Genomic DNA, 26,942 nt, shown 5'->3' with positions numbered 1-26,942 from the left:
AGAATAGAAGAGGCTGTTCTCTTTGGCATCTGTCTTGCACATCTTTAACTAACCTATAAAAATAGAATTTCATAAGGCTGACCACTCCAGTATGGTATATTTGAATACGGCTTTGAATAAGGGATTAATCAGTCATAAAGGTCACCGAGTAGCCTCGGATAAACTGCTGCCTCTCAGTTTAACCAGTCTTATTGGATAGTTATAAAGCTAAGTTTGATCGTACCTCCTTTGAGAAGGGTAGTTTGTAAAGGCAATAAATGAAGTGTGATTGTTTTGCACATTAGAAATACGATCACTGTAGAGCAAGAGGACAAAACAGTATCAGTTCAGCTAGCATGATACTGCAGACCTTACTATATTATTTGCGGAACTGCAGAGAATTTTCATTTTCTGGATTTCTGTGGGTAACCACCAAGTCAGGTTACTTGGGAGTTAGCCACTGGTACTGTTTGTAGAAACTTTCCTCCTTGGCTTTTAAAGTGCAGAAATGACATACAACATTGTTTAATTAACAGCATTTGCATGTCAAATGAGAGGTAGGGTATAGTTTTTGCTTTTTTAAAAGAGGCTGACAAACGTATTGTAACAAACAAGGCAATTCAGAGCTTGTTGGATTCCCTGAGGTCTCATAAATATGCAGCTCACTGTTTTTCATTTCCCTTTGTCCCCGAGAAGCCAAGTTGCTGAATAGAATTACGACCGCTTTGCTGATTTAAACTAAGCCATGACCATTTTACAGGTCTCTCTCTCTCTCGCTCTCTCTCTCTCGCTCTCTCTCTCTCAGTTAAAAGGTGTTAAATTAATGAAATATAAAATGTTTTTATTATTTCAACTCTAAATGAGATAATGTTTTATGTTCTTATACTATGGCAGAGATCTTTAAATAAAACATTCTAAAGTAAGTCTAGTTTTCTTTTTAGGTTTTCTTTTTCTTGTTTTCATTAAAAGGCTTTATTGAATTTTACATTTTGTCCTAAAGTGCTTATAAAGTATTTTTTGTAATAAAATAAAACAATTCTCATGAAATGGCATGCTAATCATAGTCATAGCCCCAATGGGATGTTTGGAAAGTTGGTTAATATTTCCAGTGCTCCTTGCCACAGAACTGACTTTTGGTGTTTAAGGTTATATTGTCTTTATTTTTTTCTCCTTGCAGCCAAAAGAAAGGTTGTTGGGGGAAGCAGGGTCAGTTGATTTCTGCATATTGCAATTGCATAAATATCTGAGTTCTTTACCTCAAAACGTTCCATTTCTGCTAAGGGTCAAGTGTGGTACAAATGGAGAACTAAATATTGCTTCTGCCCTGCCCAGATTGTACTAGGAGACTGCAGCGAAAAAGTAAGAGGAAGAGGAGGAAGTTCTATTCAGATCTGGATATCAGGAATACCATAAATATTCAGTATGCCTGATATTCAGGTCAGATTCTCTTTCTGGATTTGGTTTTGTTAGAGAATCTTGAATCTATTTGGCCATTATTTCCTATGGGCAAATTATTTGGGAGGCTGTGGGGGGGGGGTAAAGAAAACTCCGCCAAAATTACAGTGATCCAAGTTCTTTCTGTCCAGTAACAAATCCCCAAGTTTCAAGAAGATTGAACCTTGGGGTCCAATTCTGAAGGCCCCTAAACAAGGTTTCCCCATTCATTCTTTCCGGAGTGTGTGCGAAAGTGCTGTCAAGACGCAACTGACCTATGTTGACCCCAGCAATGAGCTATCAAATCAAGTGAGAAGCAGAGGTGGTTTCCTCTGTGGAGTCTTCCTTGGTGGTTGTACATCCAAGTACGGGCTCTGCTTAGCTTCTGAGATTTGATGAAATTGGGCTATACTGTGCTGCTTTCCTTTTCCCATTGTTTCCTATAGGAGGAAAATTCCAAAGCTTTTCAGGGCAAAGAAACCTTAACCAAATGCACAGAGCCAATCTCTGCTAGCTGTTCCCAATGCAAGCTGAACCAACAAAGCAAACCAGAACTGACACCAAACCAGAGTATCCCACCAGAACTAATGTCAAACCAGAGAATCTCAGCAGAACTAAATTGAAACAAGAGGCACTTTAGAATACCCAACAGAACTAACGTCAAATCATAGAATTCTATCATCCAATCTAGCAAGCCAGTAATACCAAGGCAACAGCCAGATCTGGCTGTGGAATATGGCAAGCAAGCAAAACCAACACTGATACACACACACACATACACAGTAATACTGCCTCCCTCCCCTCTCCTCTTGTTGCCTGGAAATCTTGGGAAGCCTGCAAATCAGGGGGACAAGCCACTACAACCTTTAAAATGTGATTCCTGTATATTCCTGAATATATCTGGATATTTCGGTAATGTAAATGCCAGATTATCTGATATATCCAAATATTTTGGATATATCCAGATATTCCCAAATAATACCAAATATCTGTTTTTCAGGTATGTATTGGGTAATCCCGAGCGGAACCATGCAACATTAGATTGCACCACCTTAACAGTGAAAACAGCTGTCCGAATCATTCATCTCATACACATAATATTTGTGTGCGCGCGCTGATTCAGGCCGAGTCATGATATGCAAAATTGCAATTTGTGGTCATGCTAAATGAAGTGTGTGGTCACTCAATATTTGATGGTCTTGCTGTAAACGTAGAGGGGGAAACAAAAATAAAAACAGACAGCTATCATCCCCCGTATTGGTTGTGTAAATTGGCCTTTAATTTGACATAAATCAACTCATTCTGATTTGCCTGAAAGTACTGGCTTTATTTCTCACATTGCTTCACACAATCTTATCTTGCAAGAAAGTCTGCTTAAAACATTTCTTGCCCATTTGTCTGAGTTAAAGGTTATTCGAATAGACATGGATTATTGTTCCCATGGTAATCTTGCTCATAAGAAACACTTGTTCTGTGGGGCATAATGGAATTTCTCTGCAGGAATCTTGTTGTTAAATGTAAATATCTATCCAAAGTAATGTCCATGGCAAAGATATTGTCTTCATTCCATATTATGGCAACTGAGGAGTAGATGATGCTGGGGGGGGGGAGGCGGGGAGGGTGTATGGCAATGGCAAGCTGATCTCTCAATTACATTTTAATTCTATCCTTCCTCTAAGGAGCTCAGAGTGGCACGCATGGTTATCCCATCCTCCATTTTGTCCTCAGCTACTCTGTGAGTTTCTTGGAGTGAGAGACAGTGACTGGCCCAAGATCACTTAGGGAACTTCACGGTTGGTCAGGAGTTTTACCCAAGGTGTTCTTAATCCTAGTCTGTGGTAAGTAGGCATGGTGTCTATGAGATGGCTACAGGTGCCACTTAAAGCACTTCTCAGTTCTTTTCCTGTTGCTGGTGTGCGTGTGTGTGTGTGTGTGTGTGTGTGTGTGTTTAAACTCACATGACCATCAACTTATTTTTTTAAAAAAAAACAGGCTGCTTTAAATACATTGATGGTCATGTGAGGCTCCTTTCCAGCTTTCATGTTGATTACACACACATGATGCATATATAATATTGTAAAGTGTGAATATGTCAAGATACATTTTATGGCCCTTCTGCACTATAATCAGAATAATGTTTGTGTGTTTGTGCATGTACATTAATCTTACATTTTAAGGAGTTTGATAATTTTGCCATTATACATGGCATACGTGGAAAGAAAGTTAAAAGATGCCCTGTAAGAATGTTCTTCTAAGCTCTGTATCAAAGTCCTAGAAGGTCTATGAAGTACATTTTGTGCTGTTGTATTTTTCAACAGCACATATCTGACATTTCCAATACAAATTTGGTAATTAAATCTAAAGCAGATGATGGAGGGAATGATCAAAGAATAGTAAAAAAAAATATTTCTGTAAAAGATTTAGGGCTCTTCATGGTGCTTACTTTCATAAAATGTACATTATTGTGCCATGTATTTCAGTGCTGATTGATTGGGCCCAATAGTAATTTGGTAATGCATAGAATGAAATAAGGGAGATTGCCACAATGTCAGACATAGTTGTTAAATGTTGGTCTTCCTAGGACCAAACAAAGGTGCAGCAGCACATCAGAGGTTCAGCAGCACCATTATTTCTTGACAAAAATGAAACAGTGTTCTAGCTAACTTACACCACAATCTTGTATGTGTCCCACCATATACAAGGAGCTTATGCTTAGGTAAGTGCATAGGATAGCAGCATTATTGTTCTTCCTGTATGTTATCTTTTTTATGGATGTATTCCATAGTCCTCTACTTTCCTTGTTGGAAATTGTCAACTTTCAGCATGTTCTTGTCAAATGATAGGATATATTACTCACAAAAGCAGGTCTAGTATGTCATATCTGTTGCTTTTTACTACTTTAATTGTTTGATAAAACACACTTTGTTCCAGGTTCAGTTACTGGCATCTCCCATCGAAAGGCGTTCAGGTAGCAGATTTTTGTTGTTGTTTGTTTGCAGGAGGATGTTCTTAGACCATAAGTTCTAAGATTTCTTACCAAGAGTCCGTAGTAGCTATCAGCTCAGATCGTGAATGAGCCTCTCTCTGCATTTGGCAGTGCTGCAGAAAAGTGATTTAAGGTGCCAGCTTTTAACCCCACTACCTCCTGAACAGCCTAATCCAGACTGTTTATTAATGCCTCTCTGTCTGTTGCTAGTTTGAACGCATTGGATGACATGGAGCTACCAGCCAGGCTATGTTTTCCATTTCTACACTGCAAAAAGATCAAGGATGCTGAAAACCATTTTTATAGTTGCTTGTTGTGTAATTGGCATGTTCCTGGCTTAGAAGTTCCTTCCTTCTCAAAAGGAAAAAAGAGGAATCACACAGGCTTTCGTGAAGAGGAATGCGATGAACAAAATTTCTAAGGTTGATGACATGATTGACAAGGCTCTTGATTGAAGAAGCAAACAGGTGTTGTTCCCACACTGCAAGGTTCTGTTGCAAGATTTTCATTATTTTTAGTAAGCAATTTGTGTCATATTTTGTTTTCCCAAATAACCATGTTTGATTAATGTGAAAGCAGTATGCAAAAATATAATATATCTTGCACTCTTTTAAAGGGGAACAGCCACAAGTACCTCTTGCTGCCCATGGTTTTTCTCCCATCCCCAGCTTGGGTAAGGGTGCTGCCTATCCTGACAGTGAATTGGCGCTGGGCAGTTTTCTGATAGAGCTTGTCACAACTTCTGCCTTGCTCTTCCTAGGGCACTACAAATCATAAATATTTGGTTTGTTTGCACAGCCTGTATTTTGTTTTTTTTCCCCCTAGATTTCCCTATGTGTTGTGGAACATATTTTAGAACTGTTCTCCATGGAAGGGTACACAAGAGATCTGTTGTTCTTACAATATTCTCTGCTGGAGTTTTATCCTTGTGTTGTCTTCCAATTTGCGTGTGAATAGTGATTCCTACTCATTGTGGCTATCACAAAAAGTGAGTGAAATTTGAAATTCAAGGGCTGCCTAAACCTAGTGTTTGTTTTTAGTACTGTATCAGAGAATCTTGATTTTTATCATTTTAAACAAGATGCATAGCTGTTGTAACAGGTGCTGTTTGTTTGAAATTGTTGATTGATTTGCACAGGGGGAAAAGTCTGTACTTTAAGAAATTATTTGTGATGATATTCAGGGACTATTCCTGAAGATAAATGAGCTGATATTTCAATTTTAAAAAGATGTTTTTAATGCTTCAAAATAAATGAGCTATCTTGAAGCATGTCCTCTGCATAGTTTGAGGGAAAGGAAAAAATAATATTGCCATTTGCGTGGTAGAGTGGCTGGAGGGTCACACTAGAATCCAAAGCAGAATTCAGTAGGAGATGCTGCGCAAACTATACATGCATCGACTATTACTGTACGTTATTTATATATTGATTTAGTATTTTTGCTTTGCTGTTTTCAGCTATACAGAGTAGCCTCTTTGGCACTGCTGGCTGGTCAAGGCTCTGCAGGAGTTCAGCCAGTAGTCTTTCCTGACCCTTCTACCTGAGAAATGTTGAGGACTAAACTTTGGAGGGGGGGGTGGGGGGTCTCATAAATGCCGACCATGAACTCTGGCACTTGGTTGTAGTCCTCAAACATTTTGACAAGGGCAAAGATTGCCTATATACGACTGTTCTTTTTGAAGTCAAAATTATATACATATAAAAAGAAACTACTTCAGCAAAGGAAAAATGTAATGTTCTTTTCACCCGTTACTGGCTCTGAAACTCTTAAAATATAAATTTTCATAGTGCTAGATTGCACTTAGTGTGTGAATGTCTGTGTGTGTTTAGACAAGGGTCTATTTAAAACCCTTTTGGGGAGAATCACACAAAATGTTTCCTTGTCAAGATTGGGCCCAGACATTTATACCATGAACTCTGCAGAACACAAGTGCTTAAACTGTACTTCATTTTTATTTCTTTTCTGAATTGTGATGCATTACCATATTATGCCTCTCCATACTAGGGAAACAGCAAAGAGCCTCCAGAGATCAAAAATTATTTCTAAAATAAACAAAAAACAAGTTTTCATGGCCAGTTTTTATTCTTTGGTATCTCAGTTGTGAAAGCAAAAAGGTCACCTGCCTCTTAAATTAAAATATTCCATATAGTTCTGATGCTGAAACTTCAGATATTGGCGATGTAATTCATTGTTTAACTGTATGTATTTAAACTCTTCAGACTTTTTTCCAACCTTGTCCCTGGTACTGGTAGGTGTTATTAAGTATGCATAATATATCCAATACTCGGTCCTGTCATCTTGTAATATTCAAAATGATGTTCAACTGTATATGAAAAGACATAAAAAGAGAGAACACGGTAATGGACAAATTAGATAGATTTCCTTCCAGACACCTAAGTGCCTATTATTGCCCTTTCTTACAACTTGCACAGAAATCTGCTTCTTCAAAGTACCTGAATAAAAATGTTTATCCAGCTCAGGAATCCTTTTTTGCACTTCAGCAGCTATGAATACTAGGAAGTCGACTGATTATCGGAAAGGTCCAAGAGTACTGAAAGTCGAGTGTTCGTGAACAATTTACTAAGAGACAAAAATCTCTGCCCTATAGCCCTGCTAATTGTGAAAAGGGGAATGCCAGTTCTAGTATATCCATTTGCAATTTAGTACCCCACCAAAAATCACTCTGGGAATGTTGATGTGTGTGTGTATGTAAAGTGCCATCAGGTAGCAACCAACTTATGGCAACCTTGTAGGATTTTCAAGGCAATAGACATTCAGAGATGGGTTTGCCTTTACCTGTTTCTATTTAGCTACCCTGGACTTCCTTGGTAATCTCCCATCCAAGCACTAACCAGCTTTGACCTTGCTTAGCTTGGAAGATCTGATGAGACTGGGCTGGCCTGGGCTATCCAGGTCAGGGTGAGTGTAAGTATACTGTGGTTTAATCATTTTGAATATGATTCAAAATACTCTTTCATTGTTGTGTCACCAAATTGCATTGAACATTTGTAATGTTTGAATTGGCTTTCAGGATACAAATTAAGCACATTTAATGCACATTATGGCTCAATGGTACATTTTTATTCCGAGCAGGCTCCATGTATCTTGTTAAATGGATAGACTTCTCTCCCTAGAGGAAATTAGAACTACCATTGGCCATTGACCTATTTGTCACAGGCCCTTAAAATCCATATTCAGATTTACATTAATGAAATAACAATAACTAAATAATTTTCAATGCATCTGGAGCCAAGGTTAATTTGAGCTTTCCATAAAATCTTCATAATTATGTATGCATCATTATTAGACAACAGTTCTCAAACAGGAAGATTATTGTAATTTGTGCCACCCAGTATCAGTGGTCTGTGGAAGCTGGTTTAGGCATATAGGCTGGGTTTTTCTACATCTTGCCTTATAGTGAAATTAAAAACTGGTGTGTATTGCCAGTGGAGAAGCTGGAGACAAAAAGGCAGTCACTCGTACTCAGTGGATTGTGTGTAGAGTGTTCTCATCATACGTGTTCAAACCTAGTGACTGAAAAGGGCTAGTGTGTTGCCATGAAAGTGATTTGTTATTGAGTTGTATGCTTCTGTGTTACATTAGTAGAATAATACTGCATAGTGACTGAGCTGTACACCCAATAAGGGTATGATTTTATATTAAAGAGTTATTTTTATATTTATGTGTTTACCTCAAACCCAGCCTTACTGGTTTTAGTCCTATCAGGTGTATTTTAAATATACCTAGTAATTTCCCCCCTTATATCTATATCAAAGGGTGTATTCCTGTAGCTGACTGTTTACAAGTAGTTTTCACCTCTTACCAGTTTTAAGACCTAGATGAAACACCAGCCCCCAGACTCACCTTGGGGGCCCAGGTTGCAAGTTGTGCAGGGGAGGAGGGCATGGTGGCCACCATGTTGTAGCGAGGGGCGGGGAAGCGTGGAGGACCTGGGAGGCACTTCTGCGCTCATCTGCTGCAAGCCCTGGTTGGGGGTGCTGACCCCCGCCCCTCAGCACTTGGCTTTCAGCAAACTTGTGGATAGCAATGATGAAGAAGAAGGAAAATTGCTGCCTGTTTAAGAAACTATAAAAGGTAGGCATACGTGGGGGTTTCTTGTGTGTACAGTCATAGTCAGTTTATATTAAAATGTCCCAGCATTTCTTCCCTCTTTCATAGAATTATGCCTGCATTTATGTCATACATTTTGCACAAAACAAGTTTTCAAAAATTAAACTTCCTATGGCAGGTCCATATGCACTAGTATTGCAACACCAGTTTGGTGTCTGGTGAAAAAGCAACACTTCTTTCTTTCAAATGTACCAGTGTGTGGGTGTGGTGATTCCATCTTCCAGTTATCTCACTAAACCAGGATCTTTTTTCAGATTAATGTTTACTAAAGTTCAATGTCCCCAATGTAGCATCTGGTGGAAAACCTGCTTTAATAACAACCGTGTTATAATGATCTTCGTTGATATTTGAGAAGATGCATGTCTCCTCATAGCATTAAAAATTCATTGGGTTTTTATTTTCCCTATTACAGGCTATAATTTCTAGGCCATCTTGAAAATTGATAGAATTTAGATACACCATCATATATAATTAAGGAACTATTTATACATGATAGTACTTCTTTAGGACAATTCAATGACAATGGTTCATTAGTAGCATAAACTTTAGAAAGTATGCCAGAAGGTTTCTCCAAGCCATCTGTTCTAGCTGCCTTGTAGATAAGTGTAAGAAGTTACCAGCCTATTTTTCCACCACCATGTGGTAAGTTTTGGCATAATGTTTCCCCAGCAATAATTGTTGCTTATGTAGTATCAGCATTAACCAATTGGCTACCTTCAGCATATGCTCCTTGCAGTGATCTAATAGATGTATGATATTGGCCATGCAGAAAGCTTTTATCCATGTAAGTTTCCCACACATTTATTTATTTAGAGGATATTTGACTTTTTTTCAACTCCAAAAGTTTTCAGATCTAGTTACAAAAATATAGTAAGACAGATTATAACAGAGTCTGAAACCAGTGTTAAGAACAACAAATATTTTTAACAAATAAAACCAATAGGTCTTTAAAACCCTCTTAAAAATGATAACTTGGCAAGTGGTGTTTGGTAACCTGAGCACCCTCACAGTATATGCCTCCTCAAGAAAAGCCCACCAGCCTTATGTGAAAGAGCACCATAAGAAAATTACCTCCCAGAAGATCTTAGATTTTCCTAGGAACAAGACCTATTGAATAACATGGGACTTACCTCTGAGTAGACCTGCTTGGAATTGCACCCTCAATGAGAAGGATGAAATTCCTCTGATCTTGATCCACCTATGTAAGACTTTAAAGGTGGAAAAATTCTGCCAACTAAAGATGTTCGAGCAGAACTACTGTTGCATATTCTATGTGGTAAGGAACGCCATCTTGATAGTACGTTTGTGTGTAATTTTAACACTCCACTGGCACACTTGCCCACTAATCCACGGATCACTTGCTTATTAACGCATAATGTTAATAATTAAAAGTGCCAATTTTAGCACATTAAAATGGGGGCTTCTTAAAATAGTTGCCTGAATTATGTATTTTGTTTTATCCTCTCCCCCCCTCCAAATATGGCAAACCTCCCTAACATTAAGTGCAGTAACTTAGGATAAAAATTATTAAAATACATATCTCCTCTGAGTGCTGGCATAGAAAAACTGAGAAAGATGCAAGTTACTAGGGATAGTTTTTAAAAAATGAAATGAGCTGTCTAGTCTACCTTGATGGAAAATGTCATTGTGCCAAAAGGGGGTGTGAATTGTTTGCCTGAGAAACAGTTATATATGCACGGTGTCTAATTAATGGTTAGTGAGAACCAGACTTACCACGTCTGAGTCTCCAAATGATTTCTTGCATGCCTCAATGCTGCTGTACAAAGATATAAGTTTATTGTAGCTAAATATTTTCTTTTCTAATAAATGCCTATCCCCAGACTTAACTGAGGGGGATCAGTTGCAGGCCGCACAGGAGAAGAACAGGATGCTGGGTGGCCACCATGTTAGAGAGCAGTGCGGGCTTCCAACAACCTTGGTGGGGGCGGAACTCGCACAGCCCAGGTTCAAACACCAGGGCCAGCTCTCAGCTGGGGTCTGAGGGGGTGTGGCAGTCATCAGCTGGCAGGTGGGTCAGCTTATGTTTGGATCAGTGCCTTATGCAGTGCCAAAGCTCCACGAGCAGTAAATCAATAAACTTATGGCCTCTTTTAACTCCATCATAGTTGTGTACTTTGTCACCTTGCCTCCTAGCTTCCCCCACCCCTTTACACTGGCCTGCAAAAGATGGTTGTATTATATAACAATGTATTTCTGCTGTCTTTACTGCAGCATCAATCTATGTTGCCGTAGATTAATCAAAAATCTGAAGCATAACTTCATCTCAGAAAACTGTCGGTGAGGAGGTAAACTGACATGTACAGGTTAATGCATTAGCTTTTATTTAATCTTCATGAGTAAACGTGTCTCTTTCATTGTGTGTGTATTAGATATCATTTCTGTGGCTGCTTTTTAGACACCTAATTGTGGCTGTTACATGTATCAATGGTGTCACATTCATCAGTGGTGTCAAAAGAAAAACATAAATATAAGATTTGTGATGCAAGGAGAGGACCCCAAAAGAAGTTTGCTCAAATCCCTTTGGGGGTTACGCTTCCTTCCATGAGTGTAGACATAATTCCTGTAGGTGTTAATGAGTACAGTGATGCACCAACAATAAAGTCATTTTAGGCTGAGAAATTATATGGTGACATAAAGGTTTGTGATGATGTAGAGACTGATCACTTTGTTCATGGGTTTTGGGCAGCTCTTAGTTTATGAACTTTTTTTATGTTAAGAATGTGATTAATTGCCTACCCTTTCAGACACAAACTTATACCTACTATTAGCTAACTTTTGTCATGAGTTTATTTATTGCCTTTCATTTCAATTTCCACTTTAAGTTGAAAACAATGAGCTTGACTATGGCCGTATTTGGACATGATTGTTTTTGATAAGTGCAAACACTGCTTGTTTTCTGTGCCTCTTCTTTCCCTCCTCCCTTGATGTGCAAAGAATGATCGAAAGCATCTTGGTTTGGAAAACCAATTTGCTGTGATATCTGAATACAAGTGGCTGGAGAAACTGAAATTCTTTTCCACAGACTAGAATTCTGAGATTTGCCCAAGCACCAGTATTTGAGCATCATTAACAGAAAATTAAAGTTTAATTAAAGGCTTTGTAAACCAGGGATCTTTCAATTGCACTCCATGTATGTGAGCAGAAGGAGGAGGGAGGGAGTGCACAAACACAGCAAACAGCATAAAATAATACACACAAAGTTATGATTGTATTGTCGAAGGCTTTCACAGCCGGAGAACGATGGTTGTTGTGGGTTTTCCGGGCTGTATTGCCGTGGTCTTGGCATCGTAGTTCCTGACGTTTCGCCAGCAGCTGTGGCTGGCATCTTCAGAGGTGTAGCACCAAAAGACAGAGATCTCTCAAGTTATGATTTCTGAATATGACCTGTGTCTCTGTATCTGGACAACCTGAAGTGTTCATAAGCTCTATAGCCTTTGTAAATTTCACCTGTAAAATAGTTATTCATTTGTAATTGTGTTTTGAAGTCACATCAATTTGGAAAAAAATGTACAGTGGGATTTACCAGATAAAGTACTGGTTCTTTTTGTTCCTGAGTATTGATAAAGTGGCAGAATACAATTTAAACACTTTAAAAGAAAATTGATTGATGTAAATCAGTGTAACTTTGTTGCTAATGTTGTTATGAAATATTGTCTGCACTTTAGAATGTTTTACAGAGAGAGCACTGGTTTGTAGCTGCCGTCTGTAATGTTTATCTATAATGTTATTCCTTCCTCTAGTTTCTCCCCCTTCTGTACATTTACTGTGGTTCTGCATTATATCTGACTGTCATAAAACCAGAAGTTCTCAAAGACTAGCTATTTTATGTATGGGCCTGTTCACATAACTCTAATTATGAACTAGCTAGAGCTACATCTGAAATATTATTACTGCCCATGAACTAGAAAATCCCAAATACTTCAAATTCTTACTGCTAAATGTAGAAGTCATCGGGCATGAGGACAATTTGTTGTCTGAGTTGGATTGTTGGTCCTGTATCACTGAACTTTGATCTTATGTATGAGTTAGTAATTGTGTGAACCTAACTTCCCTTCAAGGCCAGGGAAGCCAGAAAGGGTAATGATGTGATAAACACACAAGCCTCTGACACCCCAGTTTCAAACCCATGCAATCTGTTACCTCGTTCTGTCCAATGATTTCCGCATCTAAGCAGAAAATGTAACTCCATAATGTTCAGTGGCTTAGGAGCCAGATGTGGCTCTTTGACATGCTACCTGTGGTTCTTCTGAGCACCATTCCCCAAAGTGATGCCTGTCCTGTGTTTCAGGAAAGTTCTCAAGGCCCTTGCCCAGAGAGGCTTGTAGCTGGCAGGTGGTTCCACTTTGAAGCTGCTGCTGGATGAGTGGCTAAACAAGTTTCCTTGAGGTACAGACTTCATGAACAGAATGGGAGTAGATATGGCTATTTGGGGTGGACATCAAGCGTGAATGTGAGCCACAGAGTGATTGGTGGTGGTGGTGGTGTAATGTTTGGCTTAGCAGCAAGTTTCCAGTACTTCATAATCTTCTAAGCCTTTGAAGTTCAAAGGGGGGCAGCTTCTATTTTGACAAAAGGCCTCAGGTTATATTGGCATTGTTCATAAATAGCAAAATTGCTGAGCAACAGACTGGATCAAATTATTTTCCTGATCAGTCGTGCGGCATTTATTGCAGTTGTCCCCCTTCCCTTCATATGTTCTGCAATGACTCCATATTGGAGACGAAATGAAAGTACCTCTCAGTTTCTCTAAACCTGTTGGCAGCTCTCCAGTTTACAGTGGCACTATTTTGACATTGAGTTCTAATTTTAGGAATGTTTACTATGAACTTAGTATTTAATTCCTGTGTAATTTCTTCTGCTTGGTATGGAGTGTTGTGTGTTACTTAGTTGATGAGCCATATGTGCAAATAGATGCCTTTAAAGTAATGTCAGTTTCTTTCAAAGTAATAACTCACCTGCTAATGAAAATCTTCTTCGTTGCAAAGTCAGTCTGTGCTTAAATTTATGAGCACTTTCATACTGCTTGGTTAGCTTCATCTACAGTTGCCCTGTTGTTCAAATTATTTCTTGGGCCAAGGTTGCTTTTTGTATATATAATGAGTAGAATGACTGAGATCAAAGCAATATTCCAGTTTAAATCATAAGGCCTTTTCACAGAGCATTTATCTTTTTAATGTAAGAAATAATCACATTTTACCCTGGAAAATATCTTCTCAGATGAGAGCTAACTTCCTTCCTTATCCCTGGAAGCAAACTAACACCTTGGCCCTAAAGTCATTAATGTGGATGCATGTTCCAATGAAACAGCTGGATTTACTTATAAGTAATGTCAATCAAGCCAGAGTATAAGCAAAATAACTTTGCTCATAACTTTAGAGCACCTGTTTTTGCACTTAACAGCACCAAAATCTCACAGAACACCGTCCTCCCTTGGACCCACCAAGGTTTTTTTTTCCTCAGTTCCGCTGTACACAAGCACAACAATGGACCCTTAAGAAAGTGAGTGTTGGTGGGTCACACACTATGGCGAGAAACTGGCTGGCAAAAAGGAGTGTCCAGTTTGGGTCTGGAATCTGGAGTAAAAACCAAAATGTTGCAGCTTTTGCAAAATTCAGCTTTTCAAGATCCAGTTAGAGAATACCGAATCAGATTTGATATTTTGACTTGTCTTTTTTGGGGAGAGGGTTATTTTTCATCCAAACTCCATCCAATTTGCAGGGGACGTGCTCCTGACTGTCCTCTAAAGACCCCCTCCCAAGTTTCAGGAAGCTTGGACCCTAGGGGCCAATTCCGTGGGTCCCTGAACAAGATGCCCCCAGCCATTCCATTGTTTCCTATAGGGAAAAAGTCAAAACTGACTCCCATTGCAGAAAAACATTGGAGCAAGGCACACACCCAAATGCAAGTTGAGCTTATCCCAGAGAAAGTCCAACAGAAGCAAACTGAAGGACAAGATTGGGAGAACACAGAACCAAGCAGTACCCAGCCACAAGCATTCCCATGCTTCAGTTTGGTTGTGTTGTTCTTTCTCTGGAATGAGCTTGCATTTGGGAGTTTGCCTGGGTCATAGCACCTTACCCCAGTGTGTTTCTGCAGTAGGCATATACTTTGACTTTTTTTTACCCATATGAAACCATTGATTTCCTGGGAGCACCTTGTTCAGGGACCCATAGAATTAGCTCCTGGAGTACAATCTTCTGAAACTTGGAAGGAAGGTCTTTAGAGGATGTTCAAGAGGAGGCCCCTACAAATTTGGTTGTGTTTTCTTGAAAAATGCCACCCTCAGCTCCCTGGACAGCCTCCAGATAGTTTTTCCCATGGGGAATAATGGAGAGTGGCTGGGGATACCTTACTTGGGGAACAACAGAATCGCCCCCCATGGTCCAATCTTCATGAAACTTGGGGGTCTTTAGATGACAGGAGTAGGTTCCCTGAAAATGTGGTGAAGTTTGCTTCAAAAAAACCCTCCCCTCCCCAGCTCCCTGGATAGCCCCCAGATTGATTTCCCCATAGGAAATAATAACCGAATAAAACAGAATTTCTGTGATATAACCAAACCAAATTAGAGAACTGGTTCAGTATTCTCAGAATACTGGGGTTTTTTTTGAGACTCCAGTGTACCAAATGTGGAGTTACTGATTATTATTATTTTTTTTGGTGCACACATCTGCTGGCTAAGGGAAAGCAGGGCAGAGGCAGCAGCATTAAAAACAATCCTGCTTTGTTTCCCCCTTTTTCACTATAGTGCAAATAAATTAGTCCTTGGTAACATTTTTCTTGTGCTTATTCCCAGGGAAGTGTCTCTAGAATTGCAGCCTACGATTGAAATCTTCCAGGGCTTTTATCATGTTTGATTGATTGAACAAATCATCATTCCCCCCTCCCCCCGCAGCACTTTTCCTCACAGTGTCCTTCCAAGTGCTGATGTGGGTGGGAGAGACAGAACAGTGCCTGGGTAATTCTGCAAACCAAACCAAAATGCACCCCAGCAGGACTACTTACATGTAAGTCCCATGTTATTCAATAATGCTTACTCCCAGGGAAGTGTCTTTCAAATTTCAAACTATGATTGAAGTTTTCATTTGACGTTTTCCCTTCTAAATGTTCCCAAAGCTCATGGGCAGGGAGGGGAAGGGTCTTCCCTTGCGAGGACCTGATTGGCAGGGCGAAAGTGCCATTTCCTGAGTAGCGATGGAGGGAGGGGAGAAATATACACTCATGTGCTTTGTGCCCATTCCTCCTTCCCGCCAACAGAGTAAAGGATCTCTCCCCTTGGGATCTGATTGGTGCCATTAAGGAAAACAGGATGCTGCCTTGTGAGCCTAGTGCTGCTGCTGTGAGATTCAAACCAAAATAAAAGACACAAACTTTTCGGTCTTTCCCGTTTTTGTGTTTTGGAGTCAGTGTTCTTGAAGTTGCTTTAACCAAACGCAACAGCAATTTCCAGGTGTATTTTTAGTTCTTTTTTTTCTGTTTGACACACCCCTAATGGCCTTTCCTTTGGGGACAGTAGGATACCTGAAATTTTGCTTTAGAGATCCTCAAAGAAACCTAGAAATGGTTATACTCAACTGCCCTGCACTCTCCTTGCAAGACAAACTCCTGTAAAATGTCTGAGGTTGATGATGTTGCCCTTTCTCCTTTGTCCTAAACTCTGCTGTGTACACTTCATAGCAGAACACAGTTGGCATGCATATATTCTACCCTATGAAGAGACATGTGCAGTATACAGCAGTAATTTGGTGGTATTCGTCAATATCCCATTGTGAGCTTTTCCGCATTGGGGGTATGTGCGCAGGAAAAGAACCTACAAAAAAACCCTGGAAGAACTGGTTCTGCAGCAGATGCAACCTTTTATATTGTAGAACTTGGAAGAGTAAGGGAAACAGTTTTAACACAGAATCAATGTAATTTGGCTGTGCAGAATACGCTTGTGTCTGGTAGCATGAAATTTTGAAATGGAAGTATCTTGGGTTAGTGAGATCGTTAGCATTCACTTGCTCTCATACTTACTCTCATTAGTATGACCTCAGCATGTTTTTCTTTAACCTTATGATTGCAAAGAAAACTGAGAAACTCAGTTAAATGATATAGGGAAAGTGGTGAAAGTCTTTAGAAGACCAGACTGTCAGCACTGGGCCATGAACATCCAAGAGTGCTCACAACACTGCACCACTTAGATGGAACATTGCTGCCAGGTAAGGGGTGGGGAGGCGAACAGGCCCGAATCAAGGAAGCTCACCGGGGGGTGGCTGCATCCTGCATGATGACTTTGCTTCTGGGAAGCAGGTGTGTGTGTGTGTCACTTCTGGGAAGTGAGGTCACTTCCTGAAAGTGATGTCATCATGTTTCCAGCAGTGGGTGCGCTTTTTGCACGCACATGTGATACTAGAGAGATCCACCACCTCTTTTCCCAGAAAAAAAGGCCTGGTCTTTTCTTAACTTTTCATTTGTTATTATAGCAACCTGCCATGTTAAAGGGGTGGGAACCCTATTGTTCTTTTCCTCAGTAACTTCATTTCAATATTTTTGTTATTATAAATAGCAAATGGATCATTTGCTATTTATAGTTGCAACTATTTGGGGGTCTTCTTTCATGGGAAAGCTGCTGTCCAAAAAATATCAACTCTCCTCCACCACAGGCAGTAGTTAATAGCCATTCGGAAACGATGGGATGACAATTAGCGGGATAGCATGTGAGCGTGCACTCCTGTGTGGATCCTTTGCCACCTGGGAGTGAGGCAGATCTGACAGCCCCCGAGTTGGGCATGCACCTGGCATGCCCCACTCTCTAGGCCCCCTAAGGAGATCCCCATAACAAGGAAACTGAGCTCATAGGCCCTGTTTCCCACCAAACGGATCAGTGTCCAATGTCCATACCACCTGCCCACTCCAAAGTTGTGACGAAAGAGAGGGTTGGGTGGGATGCCGGTCATGAGCCATGTGTCGAGGGATGGGGGCCACCTCCCTCTTCAAGAAGGGGTGGTGGACCTGCGTGGAAAGCATGTTTCCCAGGCCCTCTTTGCACCCCTTCCTGCCTGGGCCAGCCAGCTTGGCTGGCCCTGGCGTTTGAATCTGGTCTGTGCGAGCTCTGCCCCCACCAAGGCCGCTGGAAGCTTGCACAGCCCTCTAATTTACGGGCCGCCCAGCATCCTGCTCTCCTCCGAAGCGGCCTGTAACTGACTCCCCGTGCCCCAGTTAAGTCTGGAGGTCTGCATTTTCCTCCACCATAGGCAATGGTTAATAGCCATTCACTTGTTCAGCATTCTTTACTGTCAAACCTAGGGTGAAGATGAAGGAAATTAGCAAAACATAGCAGTTAGTTGTCTGTGAAAGGCGTCTTTTCAGATCTGCTGCAATAGCAGAATTACTATATGGAAGTATTTCCTTATATGTGCTGTCCCAAGTTAAAGAAATTATGGTGTCCAGCTGCTCTTTTCATTGAGTTGTCTTCTTCCCTCATTGTTCCCTCCAGCTACAAAAGCCAACTGCTGGAAATTTGCAGGGCTTCTGTGGATTTAAATGGATAGTTTACACAAAGCCCGGAGACAGCCTTTGGAGATGTATATTGTAGAGTTATGCTTTCCCTGTTTAATAATAGCACCATGTTATCCTACAACTGTTCCAAAAATGTGTTTAATTCATATTGGGATCAGTGCACACTGAGAAACCATCAAAACCAGCAGCTTCCATAGGACATCATGGAGTATCTAAAGCGGAGGATGAAAGTTCAGAATTCTTTCACATCTCCTCTTTTAATTAGTTATGTTGGCTGTTCTCTGGAAGCTGTTCGTTTGTCACTTCCCTCTTCATTTCAGTGCTGGTGCCAATTTATTCCATCAGGTTAGTTTCTTCTCCTTTATGTTCTGTGCTGACAATGTTAGGCTGCCCGCTAGGATGATATACTTCCTTACCTCCCCTGTATTCCATTCATACCTTCATTGTACACAGTCTTTGTAGAATATCGATTGTTTGCCTTCTCTTTTACAACTTAATATAGAATCAGGATGACTTCCACTGGTTTCCTGAAGTGGTTATAGTATTTTTTACACCCGTTATGATCTCCAAAGGTAACTTGAAAGTTCTCCAGTGAACGCTCTTCAGCTCTTCTGGCATGAACCATGGGCCTTAGAGGTCATGGGTTCATTATGATTTTCCTTGTTTTGACAGGGGGTGTGGTCCCTGTAACCTTCCTGTGTCATCAAGACAACTTCTTTTGCATTTGGACTATTCTGGAGGGAAACTCTAACCAGCCCTTAGAAAAGGGGGCAGGAGCTTGTAGAAGCTTATAAAATCCTCTTTGTCCTTCTTTGATTGTTTTTGTTTGTTAGATTTGTCTCAAACTTGGTTGTGTGTCTAGTCCGCACTCCCCTTCTGCAAGGAGGCACTAGAAGAGTGGTTAACCTGAGCCCTAACATCCCCACACTAGGTTGGTGGCAGCAAGTAGTTGATCTGCTCAGAGGCATACTTTCCCAGGAGAGATCTGGAGATCTAATCAGGAGCTTGCCTTCAAGTGTAATTGGGGGAGTTCAAACAAGACATTTTTTTCCCCTAGCAAGCATGTTTACCCAGTGAACAGCCTGGCTGCTGTATTCTGAACCCGCTGAAATTCCATAACCATCCTGAAAGGCAGCTCTGCATACAACATAATCTAGTAATCTACCCTGGATATTAGGAGAGCTCTGCCTCTAACCACAAAAAGCAGCAGCTGGTTTGTTAGTCTGTTCTAAGCTGATAAAAAGTACCTCATGTCATAGAAACCATACTGACTTGATAGAAAAATGCCGCATCTCACTGCATACCTATTTTGTAAACTTGGTTTTCTTACAACATAAAACGAAACTTCAACCCTACCGCTGTTATTAATTCCTGATCCCCCCCTCCTTTTTTTTTGTGGCAGTCAGTCATCCCTCACCCACTACTGGATTCTTGATTACCGTTGTCTCCCTGTTTCACTCTTCTTCATTCTTCAGTGATTTATTCTTATGTAGTTGCATGAGTGCTACAGGAGTGGTGAAATGACAGGCAGGTGGATGAGGTGCAAATGGCAAGCTTGGGGGTTGGAGGTAATATTAATAGCCTGACTTGGTCCTCCCATGACCTTATGTCTTCTTGCAATCTCATCTAATCGTGTCATTCTTCAGCAAATGCAAGTATATTGTACTGGTTAAGTGGCTTTTTGATTCACCAGCTTTAGAATATCATCACTGTTGGAGGGGTCAAAGTTACAAGTCTATGTAGAGTTATTCTAGTCTAGGCTCACTGATTTCATTGGTCTTAGACTGGGGGTACCTTTTTGCTGGCTTGAATGATGCAAATGGCTGCAAGTAGAAAGATGTAATTGGACTATTTTCTGATCAAGTCATAGAGATGATGCAGGCTGAATACTGAGCAGTTCTTCCTGTGGCTTTGTTCATTGCTCTCTTAGGGGAGAGAACATCCATCTTCTTCTTCTTCTTCTTCTTCTTCTTCTTCTTCTTCTTCTTCTTCTTCTTCTTCTTCTTCTTCTTCTTCTTCTTTTTTGGTCTTTGGCAGGGAAGACATTAATCAGCAAAATTTGCTGGCTCACTTACAACCATATTAAATGTTATATAATGGCAACTTTTTGAAGCATTTGTCCAGCACTCAAACTGCTTCAATGTGTATTATCTTGATAATCTGTGCAGGAAATAAACCTGTAAGGTTGTCCCCATGTTGTTAGAGACGGCAAACAATAGTGTTCCTTTACAAATTAAACTTTCAGTCCAACCTCATTAAAATTAATGGATGGTGGATTTAGAGTAGTACAGTAATAATATTGTGGATGTGTGTGTTTGTGAACAATCTGTTTGATGTCTAATTATTCTAAACCAGCCTGGCAATCAATGTTATATGAATATTGATGCTGCCAAGTATCTTCTCCTATTTTGAAAGGTGGGTTGGATAGCTTGTTCTTGTAGATTTAATTTGCCTATCACATTTTTTTTTCAGAACTTCCCTTTTTTGATCATTTTACTCACTTGCACGCTTGCTTGTTGGTTCTTTAACAAGATAAGGAGGCACCAGTTTTAAGATAGAAGCAGGACTGATGAATAAGGTGAGCAAGCAAGATTCCCCTTGCAGTATCTCCACAGGGAAAACGCTAATGCAGGAAGCATGTGGCATTTGGAAGTGAAAGTTCCCTGACAGGTGACAGATAATGGAAGGCTCTTTTGCTTCGGTCCTAGCAGTTAAGAGACAGCATCGTTATATGCCGTAAATGAATTTCTATATCTGTAGAGGAAAAGACAAGATGCACATGCAATGTAGACTCATATGAAGGGCTTACGCTAGCCCCATGAATTTTTAACATTGTACTGCTGAGACACAAGCACGCTATATTACCAACTGCATTAGAAACTCCCCTGTTTCAAACAAACTTTGCCGTATACAATGTGCCCAGATTCAATGTTTGAAAAACAAAAACAGTCTCAGTTTATTGATTCCTTTTATAAAAGCAAAATGCTTTTATAGATGCTTGTTTCTCTGGTCTATTTTTTTTTTCTTTGACCAAAGAAAAAAGAAAGGGAGAGAAGATTTCAATTAGAAAGGAATTGGGTAACTAAAAAAGTTGAAGGGGGGGACTCACTTTTTCATACAAATGCCAAGACCAATGCCCCCCACCCCAAAAGTACCATAATATTTTAATAAAATTCAAAGAATTAAAACTATATAATTAAAACAATATCACTCTGGTTCCATATATATAAATACCTTCCCCTAGTGTAGAAATTTTTAAACGATTGCACCCGTACACATGGGGATATCAAACATTTACAGACATCTTAAAAATTGCCCCCTCCTTTTTTTCACCCAGGCATTGATTTTAAGACGGTCAACACATTCATTCAGACAGTAGTTAATGCAGCTGAAAAGTAAAATTAAACCTAGCGAAATCTGTAAAATCTATTATTTTTTGTTCACAGTATATGATTTTTTTTAAAAGAAGATTTAAATTTAGTGATATAACAACAGCTTTTTTTTTACAGAGTAAGTGAGAACGTGTGTGTTTATATAATATATGTGTGTCAGATACATAGAAAAATGTACCTGATGGTTTGACATCATAGTCATAAGCCTTTAGTTTCTTTTCCAGAAATGTGGAGTCATATAGCAGTGCTCAGGAGCATATCTTGCTGAAGTTGAAAAGAGAGTGGTGGTTGTGTGCACTGAACACCAACTGAATGACTTTTGCCTTGAGCACGTCCAACACGCTATAATATCAGTTATGGAACTTAAGTTACATTTTGTGTCACTTTTACTTCCTTTTAATTAAATGAAGCTTTTATTAAATTTGGAGCAAAAGAATGGGAAAGGAATGACTTAATTATTCCCTTAATAAAATAACCTTTATTTGCATTCACATTGTTCTTGAAGTTTAATTTCTGTACAAAATTGCTTCCTTCCACTTCAAGTCACAATTATGCAATTTGTAACTAAACTGTTATGAAGGTCAAGTAGATCTCGGGTTGATTTCCAGTCCTCTCCACTTACTAATAGAAAGGTACAGTGCACTTACGGTAATAGAACAGTGGCACTTGTGGGCAACGTTAGGTGTTTCTTACTTAATTTTGTCATTATGGTGAAAGCATGGTAATTATTGAACTAACACAGTACTGGAAGAATAGCATGTGTTGAAACAACAGTCACGGTTTGCCTCTGCCCCCATTGCTGGTTTTGCTAGTAGCTTCTTTGGAAATTCAACACTTCCATTCTGATTTAATACATAGGATTCAGCCCTTTTTAATAACATGTCATTACAAATTTCATTGTATTCACCTTTTATATTTCATTACTTGCATTCTGAAAACAAAATGTGTAGGAAAAACCTCTCTAAAATTCATCATGGCAACATCAGAGAAGGCATGAATGGCGCCATTAGGATGTTACAAAAATGCTTATCTGCAGTTTTATGCAGCCTCTTTTTTCTCCCTGCACCTGATTTCCTAGCTTCAGTAGAGAAACGTAAAGCTGGAAGTGACCCCAGGCTATAATACTAAGTGCCATCTTAATCAGTCGGATTTACTTGTGAGTAGTCAGATTGTGCTCTGAAATTGCTGTGGTAATACAGTACTTCTGACAAGTCTAATTCTGATGTCAGTTAAGACCTTTGCTTATCACATACAAGTCAGGTCACTTTGGTCAGAATGGGCAACAAGTCTGGGATTTGTGGCATATCATGTTCAATGTCCTGCTTAAACTGAACCCAAAAAGCTCCGCTGGGATAACAAAGCAGGCCCTTCAGATGTAGATAATATTCCAAATGTTATCTATAAATAGCTCCAGCCTGATTGCTGATAGAAATTATTCTTTGGTGGTTTTAGAATCAATTTCCTAAATCCTGAAAAAAAAATAGTAACTTTTTGTTAATGCTTGTTCTAAACAATTTTAAGTACAAACCTTGCTAACTTTATCAAGGTATTTCAATCACGGCATAGTTAGAGAAACCAAGCAGAGAACCACTGATTATCATAAAGATCATTATAGAATTTGCAGTCCCATCTACGTGTTGATGATAATCCAGCCCTTCCCAGCCCGCAGATAAGGCTGCTAGGGCGGGGCGCTGCATTTGCCACCCCAGAAGGGGAAAGTGGCAGGGCATGCCTCCGACCATCTGAGCACTCAGGAAGTGGGGCAGAGGTGAATGCCTTAAAAGGTGGCTCTGCCCCCTGGCCCATCAGTGGTTGCCTCAAGCTCGGCCCACCCACCTGCCCTGTAGCAGTGTAGGTTTTGCTGGTTGCTGGTTCCCATTTCCCCTTATTGGCTATTGGAGAGAGGTGTTTTTCACCTCTCTTGTACTGCGTGCAGGGGTTGTTGTAATTGTTTCAAGGTGGAGCTGCAAATAGGTTGTTAGTGGCAGGATAGAGTTTGGGAAAAGTCTAACATATCCCTATTGGTGGGAATTGGGGTCTGTCAGGAGTGGCTGGCTGCTTCACAGCCCAGTTGTGAGGACAGACTCCCTGATGGGGAACCCCTGGACAAGCCAGTCCTCAACAGAAACATTTAGGTGGCAGTGAACAGATTTATTGTAACATAGAATTTCATATACAGCAGATCTATGTTTAAGGTGCCACAAAACTCTTGTTTTTGCTGTAACAAACACAACTTCCCATCTAAAAACTTGTCGCTGATCTCTTAAAAATGCGTTTTCATAATGGTTGATCTATATATTAATGCTAGTCTGTTTCGTTATAGGTGGAGGTTTCCTTATTCAGAGATGGCCATTTGGACTGTATTCTAAGGACCAGTGTTCTAGTCTTTCTCACTTCAGTCAAGATCAGCCCTAAGGAACACAAGACTGGGGTGCTTTATAACAACTATCAACAGTTCTGTGGAGAACAAAATGTTGTGGCATGGACATAAGGCATAATCCATCTTCAAAAGTTCATGATATGTGCACGTTGCAGTGCAATCCTCAGCAGAGTTACACCTTTCCAAGCCAAGTGACTTCACTGGAAAAGGGTGTAACCCTGTTCAGGATTGCACTATTTATTAGGCCAGAAGTATTCTAGAATTGATGAAGCATGTTTACTGTATCAAGTCAATAAACAAAGACTGTAGGTGAGTGGTAGAGAACCGCATTGCAGTGACAGACCAATTTTGTTGTTTCAAGTGGGTATCTGTGTTCCTCTGCAATCAAAAAGCAAGAGCCAGGTTCAGTAGCACCTTAGAGACCAACTAGATTTCCAAGGCATGAGCTTTTGAGAGTCAAAGCGGATATCCTGGGAATCTAGTTGGTCTTTAAAGTACTGTTGGACCTGGATCTTTCTCTTACTTTATTGTATGCTGCTTGGCTACTTCTTTTATTCAAACTTCCTTAACTTTAAGACTACAGCTTCGCGAAGAGTGCCAGAGAACAATACGAAAAATTGTCTAACATGCATAACAACATGGTTAAATTATATGACAATTTGGGCGACTATTTCTGTTTTGATCCCAAGTCTTTGTCTATTGAGGAATTCTTTGGAGATCTGAGCACATTCAGAACACTGTTCTTGGTGAGTAGAGAGGAACCCTTCCCCTTCAAGTGTTTTAAATTAAAATTATATAATATATATAATTTTATTGACTTGAATAATAATTCATCTGCATTATTAGTTCACTTTCTCATATGTATTTTATAGCACATAATATTGACCGCTAATGGACACAGGTCACTAAGCATTATCAGCCGATATGAACCATTGATGATATTTTTAATAACCCATTATATTATAATCTTGTGTTTAATTAATCTGCATTTATGTCAATTGATTTCATTAAGAAACACTTTACACATTTATTCTATTTGATATGTGTGTGTGGGGGGGGGGGGGGTTCATTTTTACAGGGTAAGGCATGCATGCCCATGGGTGTTTTTTGTTAATGTGGTTGTAATATCTATGTATATCTGCCTGTGTGAAATGTGTACAAGACATTATGTATTATTGTGGAGGGGGGTTTATCATGGTTTGTGTTGTATCCAGGGCTTTTTTTCAGCAGGAATGCGGTGGAATGGAGTTCTGGAACCTCTTGAAAATGGTCACAAGTGGCGCGGAGGGCAATCTCAACTCCCCTCTGTCTGGAGATCAGGGGGCGGGGCCACCAGCCATGTGACCGTTTTCTCCGAGGGCTACCCACTGAGTTCCACCACCTCTTTTCCCAGAAAAAAACCCCTGGTTGTACCATGTGATTTTTGATAAAAATAGAGAAAGAGTATGTATCTTTTTGATACATGTAGTCCAATTGGAAATTGTTATGAAAGTATAGGTAGTGGGGGGCGGGGGGGGAGAAAGGAAGCAGCTTGGCTAGGCAGTTGTCAGTGCTTTTGTCTTTCTAGTGACAAAACTTAAAGAAGAATTTATATAAGTGGACACCCTTTATAATGTTTCAACAAAGAGGAAGTTGGATCAAATTATGATAGGGGAGAAGAGGAAACAAAACAATTCGCCCTGTGAGGAAGGCAGATGGGGGGAAATCTGTAAAGAAACGTCTCACGAAAATCGATAGGGAATTTGCAATTACATGCAGGACACTAACTATAGAAGATGAAGCTCTAAAGTGATTCATGTATGCACTAACTAGACTAACTAGTGCATAAAGTAGGTACTGAGACTCTGAATGTTGCAAGGTGTTCACCATGCAGGAACCGTGCACCAAAAAGCTTCATGGTTTCCTGTTGCTCATGGAAACAGATACTTTTTAAAAAAACATGTGACAGTTTCTTCATAGCTCCTTGATACATGTGTATAAAATATCTATGACAAAAAGGTTCATTCTCTCTTTCCTTCCTTCTCTCTCTCAATTGAGTTCTTGCCGATGTCTCTCCCAGTGGCTGCCTGTAGGTTGTTGTAATTAACTGCATCACAGGGAATGGGGGGGGGGGGAAACATATGGTCCAGAATATGATGCTTGCCTTCGGGGAGTATTCAAATAGCCTAGAATTATCAATACTGCTCAGCCATTTGCCATGCAGTTTGTTGTGTGCCGATCCATATCGCCAGCAGCAAGCCTTAATCTGTTGAGTAACTATCAGCAGTTTGTGTGCCAAGGCTGCAAACAGTTCTCGAAAGAGTAACTTTACTACCTGCAAATTATTTTATTGCAAATTTTTAACTATAGAAGTTTTTAATTTCAATAAGTTAAAACAGAACAGCTTTTAAAGATATTATACAAATCTGCTATAACAGGAAATTGCTAATACATTTACAGTAAAGATGTGTCGCTCATACTTGTTTTCTGTGCCTTTATTTTTGTACAAAGACATAAAAAATAAATTGAAATCAAGTTACTAAAGTAACTCAGAGCTACATGATTCACATATTTACGACATTTGGGAAAAGTGAGTCTTTGGTTTGGTGTTGCAAGTTGGGATGTGTCAACAGATCAGATGAAGTCTGATTGCTAATATTCATTTGTAACTGGTCATGTGATCCTTTGTATATTAATAGTGCAGTCCAAGAATATTCCAGTGGGAGTAAGTCCCACTGAATAGACCTTCTGAGAACAGTTCTTTGAGAGCATCATCTATGTGCCTTTATTCTGGGTAAAAGAATATACAAGTACCATTTGGTTTTGGTTATCTCCTTGGAACATTTTCCCTTACGCAGAGGGAGTTTGGAATGTTGCTGTAGTCATTTTCTCTCTCACCATAGAGAATATTGTGGTGGGATTTGTTTAGGTAGTAAGGTTGCCAGCCTCCAGGTGGGACCCGGTGATCTCCTGGAATTACATCTGATTGCCAGACAATAGAGGTTCAGTTCCCCTGAAGAAAATGGCTACTTCGGAGGATGGACTCTATGGCATTTTACCCAGTTGAGGTCCCTCCTCTCCCCAAACCGCCACCTCCCCAAGGCTCTACCCCTCCAAATCTCCAGGAATTTCCCAACTCAGA

General features: G+C 40.0%; 1 protein-coding gene across 1 annotated transcript in view; it reads left to right on the top strand.

The window, feature by feature from the left end:
* The window catches only part of DIAPH2 (diaphanous related formin 2), a 444,699-nt gene that overhangs the window by 258,367 nt on the left and 159,390 nt on the right, over positions 1-26,942 (top strand). The window contains exon 25 of the mRNA XM_054995941.1: positions 24,404-24,567. Within this exon, the coding sequence (XP_054851916.1) occupies positions 24,404-24,567 (164 nt within the window). The remainder of the gene's footprint in view (positions 1-24,403; positions 24,568-26,942) is intronic.

This window comes from Eublepharis macularius, chromosome 13 (genome assembly GCF_028583425.1).
Source record: "Eublepharis macularius isolate TG4126 chromosome 13, MPM_Emac_v1.0, whole genome shotgun sequence".
In the NCBI taxonomy this organism is placed as follows: Eukaryota; Metazoa; Chordata; class Lepidosauria; order Squamata; family Eublepharidae; genus Eublepharis; species Eublepharis macularius.
This window is presented reverse-complemented; position numbering and strand designations above follow the sequence as displayed.